This window comes from Anomalospiza imberbis, chromosome 3 (assembly GCF_031753505.1).
Source record: "Anomalospiza imberbis isolate Cuckoo-Finch-1a 21T00152 chromosome 3, ASM3175350v1, whole genome shotgun sequence".
NCBI classification, from domain to species: domain Eukaryota; kingdom Metazoa; phylum Chordata; class Aves; order Passeriformes; family Viduidae; genus Anomalospiza; species Anomalospiza imberbis.
Genome location: NC_089683.1, coordinates 62697565 through 62718079, shown reverse-complemented (window position 1 = coordinate 62718079; position 20515 = coordinate 62697565). Strand labels below are relative to the sequence as shown.

Genomic DNA, 20515 nt, shown 5'->3' with positions numbered 1-20515 from the left:
GCACTAATGTCTCATGAGGCAGTTACTCATTTTATTGTAAACAACACCTCAGACCTGTAGCTGTAACATTCAAACTTGGTGATAGTTTTTGAGTTTTGGGGACTGCTGTGGGCATTTTGGTAGCTCCTCAGCTGAAATGGCTCAAAGCTTTACTTAAGTCTTGCCATAGTAACTGCTAGTTGGAAGGCAGATTTTGTGGTGTTTGGAAGCAAAGGTTTCATGTTTAACTAGCTTATCATGATCTTCTAGACAGTCTTTGTACCAGGTTTTTTGATAACTACTCTGAAAATTTTAATCATCGTTTCTTGGTTTGAATGTTTGTTTCTGGTTGTCAAAAATGTCATAATTTTGATTGAAACTTAAATTTTTATTAAGTTTAAGACACTCTATTACTCAATATCTGAATAGTGTGAGTGCATTGCTCCCTTTTACCACCTACCTGAGATAACCTGGTTTAATAAGTACAGAAATAAGAAGGAATTAAGTGTGTTTATGATAATGCTTAATAAGTAGTATTGTGTAATTAAGAGATTAAGACCCTTGCTAAGCATCATGATAAATCTCTTAACTTGATCTAACCTGAGTATTTGCATGACTGCATTCTTCCTCTGCACATCTGTTGTGTTACTACAAGTTTGGTTCTTGTAACAGCTCAAAGTGTTACATTCTTATGAGGGAGTGCTGCAGAAGTGCATGCAAAGAGATGATAGAGGTCATATAGGTTCTTGGTTTGAAAGCTTAGAAGACACACTGTCAGTTATGCAGGAGTCTCAGGGCACAGGGGATGTGTCAGCAGAGGTACAGTGACAGTTTTCTTTGCATGTGTGGAGTTGAGAAGCTTGAGAGCAACGGAAAGTGTTTGTCCTTGCCTGTCATCTTGTGCATTCTTCTCATGCTGCTGAGGAGTCCTTTCTATGCCAACAGCAACTTTGTTCTCTAACCCATAAGTAGATGGAGAAATGCCTGTATCTGTTAGTGGGTGTACAAAACTGTGAGGCCCATGAGCCCTTCCCCGTTCCTGAGCTGCAATATACATATCTGGGCTAGATCCTTGCTGTGTTTTGAGGTGTGTACCATTCCTGTGGAACTGAGGTTTCCTTTGCACGGGAAGGAGGGTTCAGTGTTGCCCTCCATCCAATAGATCCACAGAGCTAGCACAGTGCAAGGTAGATTTGTTCCAGGATTTAGACACAATGTCTGTGTCCATGCTAACAAATTATACATGCTTGCAAATATTTGGCACAGAGAACAGCTGGCACAGAACCTCTCACATTCATATTATTAAACTTCTACACCTAAACAAGGTAGCTTGTTAAGACTGCTCATATTGAATGGTCTGTATTTTGCTCTGACCACAAGTCATGCCCGGGAATTGTTTGGGAAAGTGCTAGTTTGCATGGGCCAAAACCATACTGGAATCTGTTCCAGCAGTTTGATGCTGCAGACAGTCAAGTTTGAGTGCTGAGACGCCTTTCTTGGCAGTGTTGAATACGGTAGTATAGGCATAGTCAAACAGGATATTTCACATATTCCTGCAAGACTCTTTCTTGTAGTAAGATGAAATGTATATTTTAAAGATAAATTATGTATTTTCTTTGCTTCCTGTAACATGGGAGAAGCCTGATTAATGCTGTTATGGAAGAAAAACTTTTGATGGAGAGGAGTAGAATATTTTATCAAAGGAAGATTAAGTTACAGGAATGGTGTTCTTTGATTTTTAGTTAGTATAAATCTTTCAATAGCTGTCCTGTCCTGGGGGAAGAGGTTTCAGAGTTTAACACTGACTTTTGAAAGTGTCAAAGCTTTTTCATTTAAGCATGAGTTAATGTGTCTGACAACAGACTGTAGCATTATGCAGCAACTTCATATATGTATGTGTGCACTACTCTGATGCAGTTGTCTTAAAAAATGTATTACCCCTAGATTTTGCTAACACTAAAGGCATTCATAGTTGTGCTGCACAGATTTTATAAGATCTTTTTATGTTGCCATATGGTCCCTTCCACAGGTGGCATAGTATAAAGAAGGCATTTGTCCATTGTAGTTGTATGTACAATGTTTGATATTCTACACACAAAGTAGAAATAATAATTTGACATTGAATGTGTTTTCATCATCTTAAAAAGAAATCCTTGAGTACTTATATTTCAAATATTTCAAGTGATTTAATGGGAAAAAAGAGTATCTTGTTTCAAAAACCATTTGTTACCTTTTCCATCACTGTTTTTATGCACCAGTTTATATGACTGAAATGTTCTTAAATCATCTACTTTATATTTGGGCATTATAAAAAGGAAAAACATCTGAAGGGTAGAAAAGGATTCCAGGGAAAAACAGATATATTTATGTAAAATGCACATTACTTTCATTCTAAACCATGTTTTTTTTTTTTCCCAAATTATTTCACCAGCTCTAGTCAAATCGGTTTCACTTTGTGTTTCTCTTAAACTAAAAGAATCATGCTTGTTACAGATTCCATATTCCTGTTATGTTTCAGTAATAAAACTACAGTCCTAAAAATTTCAGATTACCAGAGGAAGCAGGTTTGTTTCAGAATAAATACAGTATGCCTTTTGTATCTCAGTGTTGTTGGGCTTTTTTAGAGCCAAAAATCCCTGGATACTTGAGGTTGGAAAGGACTTCAGGAGGTGGTCCAACCCTTCTGCTCAAGGAAGGGTCATGTAAAACCAATCACACAGGACCATGTCCTTTGTGTCTCCCCCTGCCCGTGCACTCTCCCTTTAGTTTAATTTCCTGCATTGAAGAAGTTTCAGAAAAAATGTTACTGCTAGTTCAAAAAATAGGTTTTGAATCTCTCCAGGGACAGACACCACAACCTCTCTGGGCAACCTGTCCCAGACCTTGGTCACCCTCAGAGTAAAAACTGTTTCCTGAAGTTCAGACAGGACCCTCCTGTGTTTCAACCTCTGGTCTTGTCACTGAGCATCACTGAAAAAAAAGCCTGTCTCTGTCCTTTTAATAATCTCCCTTCAGGTGTTTATATACCTGAAATAAGATCCCCCTGAGCTCTCTCTTCTCTAGGCTGAGCAGTCCCAGCTTTCTTGGATGCTTCTTGTGCTCCATGCTCTTAGTCATCTTTGTGGCCCTTTGCTGGACTGTCTCCAGGATGTCAGTCTGTCTCTCTTGTGCTGAGGAAACCAGAACTGGACACAGCACTCAAGATGTGGCTGAAAGGGGCAGGATCACTTCCATCCACCTGCTGGCAGTGCTCTTCCTAATGCAGGACAGGATTCCATTGTCACTCTCCACCACAAGGGCACATTATTGGCTCATGGGCAGATCGGTGTCCACCAGGAACCCCCAGGGCATTTCCTCCAAAACTGCTTTACCTTTGAATATGTAAACTGAAGTAGATTAACAACTTTTGTGGTTATACCTTTGATGTAAGTACAGTCATTGCAGTTAAGTTTTACATTATATGTAAAACTTCAGAACACAGAGTTGGTTTGTTTCTATTTTGCTTTTCCATTGTGAGGTGTTGACTTCACTAGGAGCTCAGGCTACTGAGCACATCAAAAGATCAACCCTCCTACTGTATAAACTTTGGTTTATAAATTTAAAACTAATAATTTTTTCCCTCATGTTATGTCATAATAGCATCTGAGGTAGATTTCATAATAAATAAGGCTTTATGCCAGCAAAACATTAATAGAGCTCATACTGTAAAAATAAGATTAGACGGGTGAATTTAGGCTTGCTTCCAATAAATTATTTGAATACTGGACTGATGCCTTGGCCAGTTTTTAAAGAGTGATTTTGTAGTTTCTTTTGGCATCATAGCATAAAGCTACTTTGAGGGAAACTTGGTCTTTTTAATTTCTTAAATATGTTCAGTAATGTGGTCACAGGTTGACCCCAGCTGCTTTTAGTCTGTGACTTTCCTGAGGTACAAAATACCCAAGGTGTGTGCCTGTGTTTGTGCACTCCCTCGTGTGTATTTACTCACATGTGTATGTATTTTAAAGGATTTCATGTGGCTTTACTTACTAAGCATGAAACTAATATACATTGCAATCATAATGAGCCCACCAAGTTTTTATGTCCCTCAATGGTTATATTTATTTATTGAAAGAGGAGTTCTACAGTATATTTTAAAAAATGATGAAATTAATCTACAAAGTGCTTACCTTTCTGATTTTATTTGGGTAGGGTTGTTTTGAAAACCAGCAGACCAGTCTAATTTTTTAATATTCCCAGGTTTTCTTTTTTATTTGTTCAAAAGCTCTTCTTAAATAGTAAGACTGGGGGCAGGAAAAGCAAATATAATAGAAATTTTTTGATAAGAATAGAGATTCTTTAGTAAACATTCTCACAGTATTGCTAACAGCAGTTCTATTTTGAAAGAAAGGATCCAGCTAATGGAAATTGCGCCATAAAAATGACTTTAAGTATGTTCATGTAGTTGCTTAAGAGTAAAATGTACTTAGAGAGCTAAATCTTTGTTTAACTAAATTTTATGTAAAATCTATGGTGCATTTAAAAGCACATTTTCTCTTAATCTTTGAAATCTATTCGGTGCTTATACGATACTATGTGGGAAGTTATTAAATATATACATAATCTTTAGTGTTTTATATAATTATTTATCTGTGCCCATAAAAATCTATCATTTACAGGTTGTTTTGAAAGAACCTGAGTAAAGATTTTATAATTTGTCCGTATTTGGATATATATAAATTTGTCCATTATTGGAGTGGCATGGGATTAGCCTTAAAACTCCCAGTGAATTTGTGGGTGGAAGGAGGTACAGTACCACAGTTCTGCTTTATTTTACACCCACATCAGTGACACTATTCACGTATAAAATCTTCTGCCAGTTAGGGCTTAAGTCCCTACTATGTCTTCTCCAAGACTTAATGCATGTGTTTGAGGGCTACAGAATTCCTAAAGTTTTAATTTGCATGAAGAAAATACTCTGATTAATAAGTAATATTTGGTTTATACTATATTATGGGAATATTTTTCGCTAGTGTTCTCCAGTGTTACAAAAATGGGCACATTTCATGACCTCAGTCTTGTTTTCAGTCATCTTCCATAAAATTGGAAACAAAAATTATTTGGAAAAACAGAAACATAAAACGTGTGAAAACATGCCAGTGAGAAATACTTCCATGTTCTGAAAAGTTATTCCAGTTTAGAAGGAACAGTTTCTAACTATGTATTATTTCTGAAGAAAGCAGTGTAATTATGCTGTAAATACAAAAAGCACTGTCCTTGTTTCTTGCAGGTTGTAACATGATTACAGCTAACTTAATGTCATATGAAAGCTCTCCTTTACTGTCTTAGATGAAGAGCAAATCTTTCTCAAAGGTATTGGTTTACTTTTGAAAGGCACTGGGTCATACAAATACCAGTGTTTAGAAAGGTCCTCGCATTATTCAATAGCAAAGAAGTTAAGCTTTATATGAATGGAAAGAAAGGAGAACAGAACAGAAGAAATACTGTAGCTTGGTCTTTATAATATTACCACAAATATTAGCCTGGTTTTCATAATACTACCACAAACATCAGTAAAATATAAAAATCATAAGAAAGGGAGCTTCAGTCAGATTTCCTTTGTAGTAACTTTGTAATACTTATGTTTTTGCAGGAGAAGTCCGCTTGACTCCAGAGGACTTTGCCAGAGCTCAAAAGTATTGCAAATATGCTGGCAGTGCATTGCAGTATGAAGATGTGAGCACTGCTGTGCAAAATCTACAGAAGGCCCTCAAGTTACTCATTACAGGCAGAGAATGAAGCTTTAATCCAACAGATTAATGTCTTTCACCTAAAGAACTAACAGTTTATTACTGTACCTGTTAGGGAAGTGGAGTTACACAGAAATTCTCAATTGCATCACTCATGACTATGAAACCGCTGTTTCAGTGTCAGATTAGCAATTAATGGTACAGTAGAAATCTCTGTTTTCATTTTACAGACAATGGAGCTTGAAACATGAATGCAGTGGCTTGATGTATGCAAAATATTGAAGAAAGTACTGTGAACACCACTCAAGAGATAGAATTCATTTGGCTATATTTGGATTATCAGATTGGAAAATGCTCACTGTAAAAAACTTGAGAATTAGGATGTTCTGTTAAAATTCTTACTCCTGGTTTATTATTGCCAACAATTATTTAATAGGTATTATAGCTTTAAAATGGTAACTAAGATGAGTGCTTTCCTCCTGAAATTAGAGGCTGAATGTGAGAAGGTTGACAGGTCCACACTGGGAAGGACTTTTCTATACATAAATTATTTCAGTATTTGTATTATCTGAGACATAAGTCTAAGTTGAGGAAGTCTTGAGAACATTTGTATTTCATTTGAAAATGTGCTGGAAAAAACATCTCTTGATACTTCAGAGGGAGTAATTTTGATGGTGTTCCAGTTTAATCCCCCACAGGTGTATGGACTACTACATGTATTCTTAATTATTGGTTCTTGCTCTTTCTGAACACTTACAATTTTATGTATCTGTATGGGTAATTAAGAGAAAATACTAATGTATATCAACAATGATCCCAAAACTGGAGGCAGAGATTCTAAATAATTTGAACTTTCAGGAAGACTTGGTAAAAGAACAAAACTGTTCCATCTTTTTAAGAGGCTGGAAAAATGCTTGTTCTTCAGCCATTAAAACACTATAGGTTTGTCTCTGGTATTAGTGTCATAGAGCTTTGTATTTCCAACTAATATTTTTCCTGTCTGTTTTGTTGTGAAGACTTTTTGGACTTGGGATTTAATTAAAATATCTTGGAAACTGAATTTTGAGTCTTCATGAGGTCTACCACTGCAATTATAGAGCTCTTAATTGTTAAAAATCCCCCCATGCGATTTAAAAGAAAGAATACGCAGTCTTTTAACTGATGTGACATAATAATTGAGTACACCATAAAGCATGTCTGATATATATAATAATTTTAATGGCATTTTAACTGATCTGTCTTTCCAAGCTGCTGGATCAAATCCATGTTATTTATAGCTGCACTGCTTGGAAGTGATTAAAACAAGTCTTATATTCAAAGCAAAAAGATGAGGAAAAGAAAATTAAACATAAGCATGCATTAAAGTTTAGCTGGTTGTATCCCTTAACGTGTGTAGTGTCTTTAACAGCAGATTTCACATGGGTAATATGAAACTTAAAAACGTATGCTTAAGCACTCTAGTTGACTGAGACTTAATAGATAAAATGTGGTATTTTTTGTGTAACTTTCTGATATGGTATAGTATGCTAATCTGGACAGTGACTTGGGTTCGATTTTAATCGCTTGGGGAAATTTAGAATAAAACTATCTGAAAGTTTTTTGACAGTAATGCTGTACAGACTGAGCAGTAAGTTTGTATTTTGTACAGCGTTTCATGCAAGATAGATCTCTCACTTCAGTATCAATTACTGCAAAGTCTTCTGCATATATAGTTGTTGGTTTACACTGTAGCATTGCTATAAAGTATATATATTTTATATACTATATATTATAATACTATATATTTTATATGCTATATATTTTATAGCATTGCTGTAAAATAGTCAGAAGTTTCTTTCATTTCAGGATCATACTACTATTTTTAAAACCAGCTTCAGTCCCTAGAAGTTGTAGGAAGAAATTCAGTTTTCCTATTTCTATTTATAAAATAATAAAAGAAATTTGTGGCCTTTGTATTACATGCAAAAATAAGTAAGCTATGATATAATGTTGTATTGATTTGAGGCTTTTGAATTAAAGTTGTTGGGGTTTTTTGTAATTGAATAATCTGAAATGGAATACGTAACTACACTTGAAAATGAAAATTTAAGTATTTCTTAAAGTGTATAAAATATTTTCTGTTGGTCATGACTATATTGTACCTGTTGGTTCCTCTAGGAAACCAGGTAATCATCAGTAAAAAAGCAATAAGAAATGCAAAAGCCATAAGCAATTTGTTTGATCATTTGCCCATCTGCTATCTTTCTTCTGCCTAGAAAGAAATTCTAGTAAGTCTTTCTGAGGGGAATGGAGATGAAAATGGTAGCACAAAAGTTTAAGAATTTCTTAGAGAGAAATTTATTAGCAAGAAATCCCTTCTGAAAATAAATTAGTGTTAGAAGATTTAATATGTAAAATTTCATGTAAAATGGAACATATCGTAATAGCAACCTTCAGACCACATAACCTATTGATTTTATTTTCCATAAAATTATTTTGCTGTAATCATTTATTTCTTAATTGAGAAGTTTTGCAACAGCTCATGAAACCATTTTTTAAACCCCATCTCTAAGCTGCTGATTTTTGATGTAACAGACTGAATATTTATCATCTAAACTGATGCCTAAAGTAAATTCTAGCAAAGCATTTCCATTCTGTTAAGTATAGCCTCTGGGACAGCTTTAAATACAGCAGATAGCCCAAAAGTACAAACCAGCGTTGCAGAACAGTTCAAACAGTGTACACATTTGAAGATGTCAGGAATGTAGGTACATAGGCTATAACTATTCCAAATTGGAATTTGTGATAGGCACTGAAATTTATGACCCCATTGTTAAATGTTGTGTGAGTTTTTAAGTGTTGACTGGTTCATTTTACAGGCATTCTGAGTGATAAAGTAAAAACACATAGCTTCTCTCAACTGCTTCCCTTCACAAACAAGTACAGCATTAAACAGAGTGCTGATTTTGTTCCATGCTGCAGTTAACAATTCTCCATTTCAGTCTGACTGCCACTTACATTCTTGTTAGCCATTCTCCTTTGGATTGTGAGTTCTCAATCTTCTAAGTCTTGCTTAAGAAAGGAGAAAGAGGCATCTGTCAGATTTTTATCAGGTATTCCATGATCAGTTTTGCTGCTTATGTAAGCTAGAATTTTAGTCAGTCTGTTCAGTGCCTGTTACTTAAAAGGCTTTATGTTTTTGCAGTTCTTTGTATTTTCATTTCTCTCCAGGGAAAGTTCCATATTATACTTCAGGATTCCTACAGAAGTCTTTTAAGTGTGTTGCGGAGAAGGTCATCCTTTATGAAATGGTGAAGGTTTTTTCAAATGAATTGGATTTACTAATACTGGAAGCAGTGTTCTCAAATTTTTGAAGTAATTTCAGGGGGAATATTTAATAGTGTGCTTTGTAAGTAAAGTTTCAGAAGCACAGACTTAAGTATGATCACATTCCAGAATGTGATTGTAACAGTAATATTTGAGACTGTATAATACTGACCTATGAGAAACTAACAGCAGAGAAACTTCCTGCCTGAAGCAAAACTGGGGGGTAGAGGTGTTTTGTGTTCAGACATAACTGTGCATGTATAATATAATGCATGTAAATTCAATGGTGAGCTATAGGAATGCCTTTCAAAAAAACAATTATTACCTTGTTTACAAGTATTAGGAAAATGTGAGATACAAATATATAGATACTGCTGACAAATGTTGTTCTTAATGTGAGGTTTTAAATGTACTAGCATAGGGCCAAAAGTTAGCATTTAATTGTGTGGTATTCCAAATGAATGATCTTTGGTTTTTTTCTTCTTTTTAATGTCAACTTCTTCTTTTCATGTCAATTTCTTCTTTTTCATGGGTAAAATAGGGGCCCAGTACAAAAAGAATGAGAACACAAATTCAGAAGAAGTTAAATTTACAAAAGCTCAAATGTAGTTTCTGTTATTTTAAAGTCTTTGTGCTAATGTTTTGATTGAGATTGGAGAGTGCCCATGCTTATATAAAGTGTAATTCTTGCGTACTTTTACAATATCCTTTGTCGTGCGGTTTATGGAATTAGAGCCTGAGCCAGGATATCTGGGTTAGGAAAACCTAGACTTTTATGCCAAGTTTCTAAACCACCAAAGCATCCTGGTACTGACAGCAACTGTTTTTCACAATCACCTCAGTATCTATTTTTAAATGTTGGAATTTTAACCAAGTTTGTTTGGAAAAGGAGCAATACTTTTTTCTTACTGCATCATCACCTTTCAATGCACAACTGTAGTAACAAGAGAACTGGACAAAACATGAATTTCCATTAGATATTTCACTATCAATCAAGAAAAGAGTATTAATGCTGCCAGCAGAGCTCTCCTTGGCTTACAAGAGTATTGGAACAGTCTGATTATAGACACTGTTGTAATGCCCTAAATGATCTCAGAATAGGAAACTTATTTAAAAGAGCATTGAAAACAAACTTGAAAGAGGGAAGACATATGCCAGGGGAGAAAAAGAAATTGCATTCTTCACAGAATGAGAGGGGGCACTGAAGTGATTGCAGAAGAAAACAAGAAATACTTAAAATCCCACATGGAATGAGAGCAGGACAGTGACTGTAATGAGGTTATCTGATCTCTTTAGAACCTTGAAAGTGAAGAGAAAAAATGCTGGATCTTAAGGTAGAAGATTACAGGGGGATAGGAGAGGTGGAAAGGAGCACTAGAATGACCGGGAGAAAAACCATAATTTTTTTTTAAAATGCAGACTGGAACAAATGTGAGTTACAGCACAGGAGAAGGTTAACCTAGTTGACAAAATGTTAGCAGAATCTTAAGTTTAGCTATAAAAGGGAAGCAAAAAAAAATACAAATTGACAGCATTCTGAAAATGGAGAGTAGATCCTCTCATCCTAAGAATCTATGCTTATTAAATATGTAATATTTATTAAGTAATTAAAATAGACTTGATGTGCCCTTTTGCAGAACTTGGGAGATTGCATAAGTTACTGCCTAGTATCTGCAGAGAACTACAGCGGTCTGTTTGCCTTAAAATGCTATCTGCTGATTTTGTGCCTTCCTTCCTGTTTTGATTTGCTTCCCCATTTTCAGTGTCTGTGTTTAATCCGTGGTGTTCCCATAGCTGGGAGGAGGTTGCTGTCCTTTAATACAATGCTGAGTCTGATTGCTGTAGTTTAATACAATGCTAAGTCTGAGTGATAGCCCGCATGTATGGGCATTCTTGGGTAATTTGCGAAGATTATCTGGTCTGGGTTTTAGCTGGTATGTGCTGTAAAGAAAGAGGTAGTCATTGTACTTTCCTTCTTTGGAGAGCTTCAGAGGATCTTTGGCAGCAGTATGACAACATCCAAAGAAGGATATATGGAAATTAACTCTACTCAGAGCTATTTCACAAGTCAGAGCCCAACGAACTAATCTAAGTAGTTGATGCAATTGTAAACTTTCCTTTGCCTCAAATAGCCCATCTGCAAAATGAGATTATTTAGACGTAGTACTTATTAATATAGTCAGGATTTTTGTAATTCTGACAAGTATCATTATAATAAGTTCCCCAAATAAATAGAATTTCTAGGCGAGGCAGAGAAGGTGGTTTGGTTTTTTTTTTTTTGTTTGGTTTGGTTTGGTTTGGTTTTGTTGGGGTTTTTTGCCTTATCTCAACCCACTAGTTGTTTTCCATCTTGTTTTTTCTCTCCTGTCCTGCTGGGAAGAGGAGTGATAGAGTGTCTTGGTGGCTGATGTCCTGCCAAGGTCAACCCACTAAGAGAAGAAATGGAAAAAAACTTGATAGGATAATTTAGGAGACCTTTGGCAGAAGGTAGAAGATTTGAGATATGGAAACATTGTAGTTGTAAATGACAGGCGGGAATATATATATATAGTAGCATCTAATGCAAATCTTATATCACAGGTCCAAAATACCTCTGTTCTACAATACTGGAATAACTATAAATGCAGTAATAAGAACCTCTAATGGAATTAAACAATTGTATTAAAAAAAAAAAAGCTGTGATCAACTTTAGACCTGCTATTTTAACCACAAGACTAAGCAAGAGATTACTTCAGATGGTGAACAAAAGCCTTGGAAGTTCAAACATGCATATGATAGCATATAGTATATTTCCTTCTTGCCCTTTCATTCTTCCCCTCCTCCTGAGTGGTTTGGGATACTGAGTTTTTAGAAAATGAATGCAATTAATTTAATTTACTTAAAATGAAGTAATGCTTGACATAAGGCTCTAAAAATACTTGAATGGAAATAGATTAACATGAGAATTGAAAAACAGATTAAAGCTGGTAGAAAAAGAGATTGCAGTAAATTCTAAATTATTTTCAGAATCGAAATGGAGAGAGATCAGCCTAGGGGCACATCCTGTTTCACATACCAGTGACTTAGGTTGAGGTCACCATCTAAGTCAGACATAATCTGTGAATGAGATGAAGTTGGGGAAGTATTGCAAGACCTGCAGAGAACTGAGGAAAATTCTGATTTTAACTAAAGGATTAGAATGGAGTGAAACTGAAAACACAAAATACAATGTAATTCACTTGGGTTCTAACAAGACAGTGCTTTTTAAATAAAAATTAGGATACTGGAAACAGAAACAATGCTGTTCATAATGTGAATTTAGTATGCATTTGATGAGATTGTATCAGTAGAAAAAGTACATTGTCACTTAGTGGGTTTGATTCTGATCATTGTTGATGAAAGTTATTTACCAGTACGAGATGCAAAGTGGGGCTATTGAGACGATGCAAATCTTGCTAATTGAAAAAAGATTAACCATGGGTACAGAATGGCTTTCTTAAGGTGTTAATGATAAAGCATTTATTTTAAGACATCTTGATAAATTTGTGGATTAGATTGCAAGACTGAAATTATTCTAGAGTTAAAATTTTGATTTGTCAAGGCTTTTGGGAAGGTTTTTCTGGCTTTTGCTAGACCCTGAGTAATGGTTCATCTTCCAAAATAGCTGGAGATGTTTCTTTTGAAAAAGGTATTGCAGAACTTGAGACATTGTGATGGACCTGATTTCTCCCAGTGTTTTGCAGCGGGAAAATATTTTCCACATAACTTTATCTCTATTAGGCCTAATGTTTGCTACAATGGATTGTAAGCATTTTTGTGAATAACAGTGAGTGTGGGGTAGAATGAAGAGATATTTATAGATTGTATTAATTCAATACCTAATGTGTGTTTGCTTGTGACTGTGAAGGAACACCCACAGTTGGCATACTTCTCAATGCAAACACCTTTCCAATTTGCAGTATGAAAAGCTTTTCAAAGATTGTAATTTATAGCATATTGTTAAGAAATGGCACTGCTCAAGATAGAGTCCATATCTCCTGGTGTCAATTCAGCTTTGTTGGAAGGAGCCCATACTGAAATCTCTGTATGCTGTTGTAAAAAACAGCAATATTTCTTTTGTGCTGAAGTGTATCAAGTGTATCTGCACAGTCTTGGGAAAAAATACTTCATTCAGTGTGAATACTAAATCTGTGTTTGTAAAACGGGCATGCAGGTACTCATAACTGCTGCACTTCAGCTCAACAGCTTTTGGTAACAGAAACCACACACATCTGGCCTTCATCCTACACTTACTTGCCTGAGTAATTCTATCCATTGGAATGGTCTTAGTAAGGCAGCAAGAGTGCTCATGTACATAAGTGTTTACTGTGTTCAGAAAGCTTTGCTTGCTGTTGAGTAAAATACGAGAACAATAGCAATGGCATTAATGGATCCAGGTGTGGTATGCTGATAGCTCTCCAGAGTGGAGGTTCTAATCTCATGATCTTTATACTGATGTTTTTTTCAGGCATTTTTTTGAAACTCTCTATTAAGACTTAGATTTAAAGTAGTTTCTCAAAATTTTGGCATCAAGTGGCAGAAGTACTTTGCAAGGATAGTATGTTTTATCAGTCTGTGTCTTGGTAGGTTCCTTCATCATCACTCCAAAGCAAAGGTCCTGCTCACTGGGTCTCACTGAGTGGCTAGATTCAAAATACTCAGAAAACCAAGAATTTAAACAAGAAGTACAAAAGAGTGCAGAAGAGGCTTGTTTTGTTCATGTGACCAAACACAGTAGCCACCATGTCTACTGCTGAACTGAGTGGCTTTGTTTATAGCAGGACCTGTCAGCCACTTGGTAACATTTGAAGACTCGCTAAATAATTTATTCTGGGATTTGGCACAAAGCAATTGTCATGCAATTCCTTGGGCTTCCCAGGAGATTACCAGAGCACATGCATTAATGTCTACTCTGTGTGCATCCTGATTCCTGAAGAAAATTTATCATGTAGTGAGGAATCTTTAGCATCTGTATAGTGAAGTGGTCATTTTGATAAGGATAGCTGCTTGACACTTTTTGTCACTAGGGGACTTCCCTGCACTCTAAATAATACTAAATCTGATATTTTTGTTGCGTGCAATTCAAATTGTTTATTTTCTCTGTGTTGTGACTTTGATCTAATGTCATTTTGTGTGCCATTTATCTCCAATGTTTGACACCTGGTAACCTCAGATATGTTTGAAAATATGGAACAGTTTTTTCTTTGTCTGCTAGAACTCCTCCCATAAGACTCCTATTCCCTTGTTAGACGTGCTAATGGAATCAGAGGCTCATCATGTCATTACTAAAACAACCACAGCAGATACTGTTCATGAAGATGCAATGTAAATTACAAACTTAATATACATGCAAAATAGAAAATTACAGAAAATTTAGGGGGACTACTCATAGTCATCCTTTTTTCCAGCTATGCTCTGGTAGTGCCCAGTAAAAGGACTTTATATGGAAAGCACATCTCACACAAGAATTTCCACACAGAAGTGGGTGGAAGAAAGGAAAAATTAGCCCACATTCTAAAATAAAACAAATAGCGAAAATGTAACTGCCTACATCTTTTTTGCTGTGAGTGTTTGGGGAGATGTATGCTTATCTCAATACTGTGAGATTCTGGTTTTACTCTGTGTGGGAATATGTGCTTCATTTTAGAGCTTTTTATGTAATTAATATTTCTCTCTGGCAAGGTCTAACTGAAACCTAAGTTTTATGTATTTGAAGTCTCACAGTAGTAGAATATAAGAGGGGCTGGAAGTGGGAGGGGAAACTATACCAACACAATTCACTCATTCTTAAAATAATTTTCATAGTGGATTACACCATTGAATCATTTGATTGTCCAGAATGAGAGATTTGCGCATACCGTTTTTATTCAGTTTTTTATTCATTACTAAGTTAATGTGCTCAACTAATTACTGTTGTACCTAAAATTGTATTTTAAGATAGAGGCAAAGTAAAAAATTTAGGAAGTGTTGATGCAAATTGGTTATTTGCTTCATAAACATTCAAACATAGTACATCCATTTCTATCTGGCATTTCTTTAAATGCTACACTTGCCACCAAATGCAGGTTCATAACCTGTGTTATGGCATTCACAAACAAGCCAGTGATCACACTGGAATTTGTTGCAAGCATTCAGCTATTTAATGCAGATAAGCATTTTTTCAGTGATTCCCTTCCCCAGCACCACGGATTTTGATTAGTGTCATCAAAATAGGTAGGGAGAGAAGAAAATTACTTGGTCCAATTCTAAATGAAAAGAAAACCAATAAAGTTCAATGTATGAACATTGGTCTCTGTCTTAGTAATGTCTGATTCTATCATATCTAATTTAGGGTCTAGGTGTCAAATTTTCTGCATATGGGAGGAGAAATCTAGAGCCATAGGGATCTTTGATTTAAATGATGAAATTAGCACTTCCATGGGGACAAAATCAGGACTTTCAGTAAGTATGTGGACTTCTCTGCAGAGGAGATTATGCAATATGAGCATTTATGTGGAATAAAAATTATTCTTCCTATTCTGTTTGCCACTGTCTGACTGCTTTCAATTACTGTTCCTTGCATGTAGCCAGTGTGCTTGTTGCCATATGTCATGCACAAGTCACAAACAATTTGAAAGCAACCAAATCCCACTCTTACAGTGTGACAACAGGAATGGCAGGTACTTCAGACTTGTCAGTTGGGTTTTTTAGCTAACATTGTGTTGTAACAATTGTGTGAGTTGGCTGGTGAATAACTTGGTGTATTCTCTTGAGGTGGAGCACACTCATACAAATTTGTGTTGGTTTATGAGTTGCTGCAAGCGTGATTTCTTTGAACCCCTGTAACTGCTGCAGGAATGGTGGGTTCATGGAGATGGGAGAGATTCTTTGGTGATATGTGATTGCAGAGCATGTAAAAGAGAAGAGAGGAAAAGGATGGGGGGTATAATTTGAGGATGCTGGGGAACATCTATCCAGATTGGCTTAAGTGGAAGCAAAGATGATTAAAACAAAATCATACTCTTAAATATCAGTTCAGAGTTTCAAGACTTAATTTGTTGTGAAGACTTTAGCTATAAAACTGTGCTTCCAAATCTTTTATGACAGGTTCAAAGTCTAGAAAGACCAAATGTCATCAATGATTGTCATGATTTCAACCATTTCCTTTACAATAACAGGATCTGGTATCTGTGGACCACAAGGTATAAAAAGAACTATGTATATATTAAAAAGGTTTTTCTCTGTCACATTTGTACCTATACCTGTGTTTGCCATTTCTGAGATTTGCTTGGGAATGGAAGTTGTAATTGATATGGGCTGACATAACCCTATTTGGACACTTGTGGAGGGTGCAGTGTTCTACTAGTGCCATGACACTGGCATGCTCCAGAATTTCCTGGTTTTATTTTCATTGGATACAAGTTTCCACTACTCACTTTTTGTTGCAGGTTGGCATTCTTACTCAAAGCAGCCTAGCTCTTGCTGGAGTGATTAAAAGTCAGCAAACTTACCAAAGGTGATTTTTCTTTTTTTCTCTTTACTGTATTTTTCTTGAGCATCTTATACAAAACAGGCAATTGATAAACTGCAAGGACAAAATTGCATCACTGCTTATGACTTTTTTTTTTCTAATACAGCCTTATTCCACTTGGCCAATACTATTTTTTCAGTTGTTCCTTCCACTATAATTTTGAGAATATTATTTCTTAAGAGGACATGTCATCATTCATTTTCTCTAATTACAGTTTGGGATGTGAAACTTGACTAAATTTGCCAAAATGACACTCCAGTGAACCCATAGTAGTTTTGGGGGAAAGGGCAAGAATTGCAAATTCCATTTTGATTGGGTTTTGCTTTTTTTAGAAGATTCTTGAATAGCAAAATCTGAGGTTACAAACCCCATTAACCAAGGAGGGAGTTGAAAGCAGGCCATTGTGTCAAGCAGCATCCCTGAGCTTTGCATAGCTCTGGCTGTTGTAACCCTACATAACTGCAGCCTGCTTTCTAGAGGATTTGTCTATTCAACAGGTGTGCTGCTTTTATGTTTTGGGCTTTTTTGTTGGTTTATTTTTTTTGTTTGTTTGTTTATATCTTTAGTTTGGACTATTTTCTTTCAAACTGGAGTGCTGTTTTGAAAACAAAATAAGATATAAGTATGTATTAATCTTGGAAGTTGCTCTGATGGATATACAATAGCAGTACTTCTGGCCACAGTATGATGCATTGCAAAAGAAACAGGATGTAAGCATGCCAGAGTTTTACAAAGCTCCCTTTTTAAAAAATGTTGAGTGTACAACTGTGTTGAAGTGTATCCACTGTCAAACTACAAAGGAATATCCATCCCTTTGCTGACTAATTAGACTTCCTACTCTTGCCGATTTGGAGTCAACAGTTATTCTGTACTGCTTCCTTGGCAAAACTAGGAGGCATGCAGAGAAGAGGATCAGACAGAGCTTTGACTTTCCTGCCTTCATAAAGGATCTGAACTTCTAAAGGGAGAGCTGTGCATTTTTATGTGATTACTTTACAAATTATCACTAACATGGAACTAGCACCAAAGGGGAGAAAAGAAAAAATCTACCCTTTACTTTGTTTCTATGATGGATCTATATTATAATATTTAAAGTTTATATTTTATTTTACTGGTAAATTCTCATTTAAGTACTGACCCTTCATCTATTAAGCATGTTTTATGTTTTCTGTAGCACAAGCTTAATGAAACTGGTAAATTTCAAGAAAAGTTTCTGTTGAAGGGAATCAAATTCATAAAAGATTAAACAATCAAGTGCTTCTTGCTTCACCTGATGCAATGTATTAATCATAAAATTTATTAATGGTGAAGTTCTAGTTTATTTTACTGTATTATCATAGGAACATGGCATTGGTGTACAAAAGATTATGTTAATTTGTCTCCAGAAAAGAGGGATCACCAAGCATGAACAAATATTTATGTTCTAATATGTGTTTTATATAAATACAGAACCTTTGATTCTGCAGTATACTAATGCAGTAATTTAGACAAAAATTATGTCAGTGGTGAAGAAGGGAAATAAACTGGGAACAATATATTTCCTCCAAGTTATTTGAGGGCAGGATATCTGGGTAAATTTTACTTTCCATAACCTGTCATGGGTACTAAACATTACAGAAACATATCTAAAACCTCACAATTTCTAGGGGGCTGTGTGAAATTTATGGCACATTTTGGCACACCAAGAATTAAAGACTCCTTTTTGTCATTGTTCATATTTCCATCTCTTCTTATATCCAAGTAGTAAGAGTTAATTGTTGCATATATGAAAGTATGATACAATATAGAATAAAACTTTAGAAACATCATAAACCATTCTAAAATGCCCACAGAGAAGCAAAACATTTGCATTTCCCTGGTATGTACTATTAAAGCTTCTCCATTTGCAAAATACCAGGCAGATTCCAGTTCAGTTTAAATTACCTGTCTGCCCAGGTTGTTCTGTGGACCAAATCTCATGTACCCCTACAGTTCCTAGGACAAAATGAGGAAGCCTCAGCTATGTGTGGTCTATGAGAACTGGAGTTATAAGTGTGTAGAATTTATGGAAAGAAATGTATTTGTAAAGCCTGGTGTCTTTATAGTTACTGATCAAACACTGTACATTTCAAAGGTAGCCTCCAGGTTTGATACTAACATTCCTTATCTCAGTGATAGTTTTGGTGGCACTGATAGCTTTCTGTAGATAAATTCCTTGCATAGTGGTATTCTCTGATATCCCTCTTCAGTTGTTTCACCAGAACTGTTGATGTTGTCATCTTACACCATAATCTTGCAGAAGCATGTGGACAATAAAAATCAATTAAGTAAATGAGAACCTGATCCTTACAGTATTTCTCTACAGATGACTTGAAGTAGATTAATGGCTCTGTTTGTACACATATTTTCCCTGTTTAGTATCAAATATAATAGGACTATCATTTATGAAAAATTATTAAGTGAGTACTTGTCATGTGAATTTACATCCTGTTTCCTTGCCACTTATCACAAAGCTAGAGGCAATACGCCGTTTCTGGTGTTCTGTTCCCAGAGGAGACAGAAGTGCTATAGCTGCGGCAAATGTAAACCTGGCAGACACTGGAGACAAGGAGGGGGAAGGAAGTACATTAAGTGCTTAAAGGTGGGTAGTGTAAATATCATTTTCCCACTCCCCATACTGTTGAAATCCCAAATATTTAGACCAACTGATAAAGCCAGAAGAGAGCTCTTTGTTTCCATGTGCAAAGCAAGGGCGTATTTTTGAAGGCTGTTTAGCTTCAAGTGAGAGGCGTTATTGCAGCAAAAGAAACCATGGTCTAAGTAACTTTAATACTTCTAACACAAAACCGGCAGCTTGGGTTTCAGCATGGCTGGTTATCCCTCCTGGCCTGGGGTTATGAGTGTTAGTAGCACAGCAGCAGCCTGTGTTGGGGTGCCTCACTGCCAGCAGTACTGCAAGTGGTTGCAGCAAGTTTTTTATGGTGCTTCCTGGACCAGGGTTAATGAAAATACTGGTATCTCTGTGTTACAGTTTAAGTAGTCAATTATGCTAAAATCATTATATTAGACAGGTTTCTCTGAACAGTGAAGTAACAATGTCCTCAATTACTCCTTTGTCTGTCAAATTAAGCATTTTGGTGATGCCCTTTACTGAAGAAAAGCTCATTTTAGGAATATTATTTCTGTTACACTAAATCGGCATTTTCTACTTGAAAAGAAACTTTATTTACTGATCATGCTCTGTTTCTTCCCCTCAGATCAAAATGGCATTTTTACTGCTGCACAGAAATTGTTCAGTTTTGAAACTAAAGTGCACTGAAGCACCTTTGGAGCCATACCAAAACCAGTTTAGCTGCCCAAATGTTTCCTGTTTTCAAAGAGTGTGTGCAAAAACATTTTTAACAAATCATATGTAGAGAAGTATTTGGTATCAGATGTACTTCTGTAGTAGATCATGCTAGCCAGAATGTAACAAGTAGGTTTTTTTTTAATTAAGATATTTTAAAAGTAAAATTTTCCTGTGAATTTTCTGCACTTCAGATAAGGTTCTTTTAAAATAACTGTGTCTTGAAGGAAGAAGAGAATTTATGAACTTTTGTATTTCAATACTGATGTGGAACTTGTGCTAAACCAATAATTATATTAAATGTAATTTCCTTATCCTATAGACACATAATGGCTAAATGCAAACACAATTTTCAAATACAGTGCAGCCAAAATTCCACACAGATTCACTGAAGCCAAGTGAGCCTATGTAGTAAATTTCACACAATGTATTCCCATCTCAAGCTGCACTATATTTTCCTTACTGCCTTCTAGTTTGCATCCCTGTGTAGAGGTAGTAACATATATCTGTCACAGCTAGCTTTATCCCAGAAAGGGGAAATTTCTGAAACTACATTTCTAATCTTCAGTTCCAGGTAATAGGCGTGCCATCAGCAATGAAGTTTGAATCTGGAAATTTTGCTGAAGCAGTATGCAGTCTGCAAGAAGT

At 35.7% G+C, this 20515-nt stretch overlaps 1 protein-coding gene across 3 annotated transcripts in view; it reads left to right on the top strand.

Annotated features, from left to right (window-relative positions):
• VTA1 (vesicle trafficking 1) overlaps positions 1 to 7095 on the top strand; it is a 38432-nt gene extending 31337 nt beyond the window's left edge. For all 3 annotated transcript variants that reach the window (XM_068184769.1, XM_068184768.1, XM_068184770.1), the window contains exon 8: positions 5612 to 7095. In XM_068184769.1, coding sequence (XP_068040870.1) covers positions 5612 to 5757 — 146 coding nt within the window. In that variant the 3' untranslated portion in view covers positions 5758 to 7095. The remainder of the gene's footprint in view (positions 1 to 5611) is intronic.
• The last annotated feature ends 13420 nt before the right edge of the window (positions 7096 to 20515 follow it).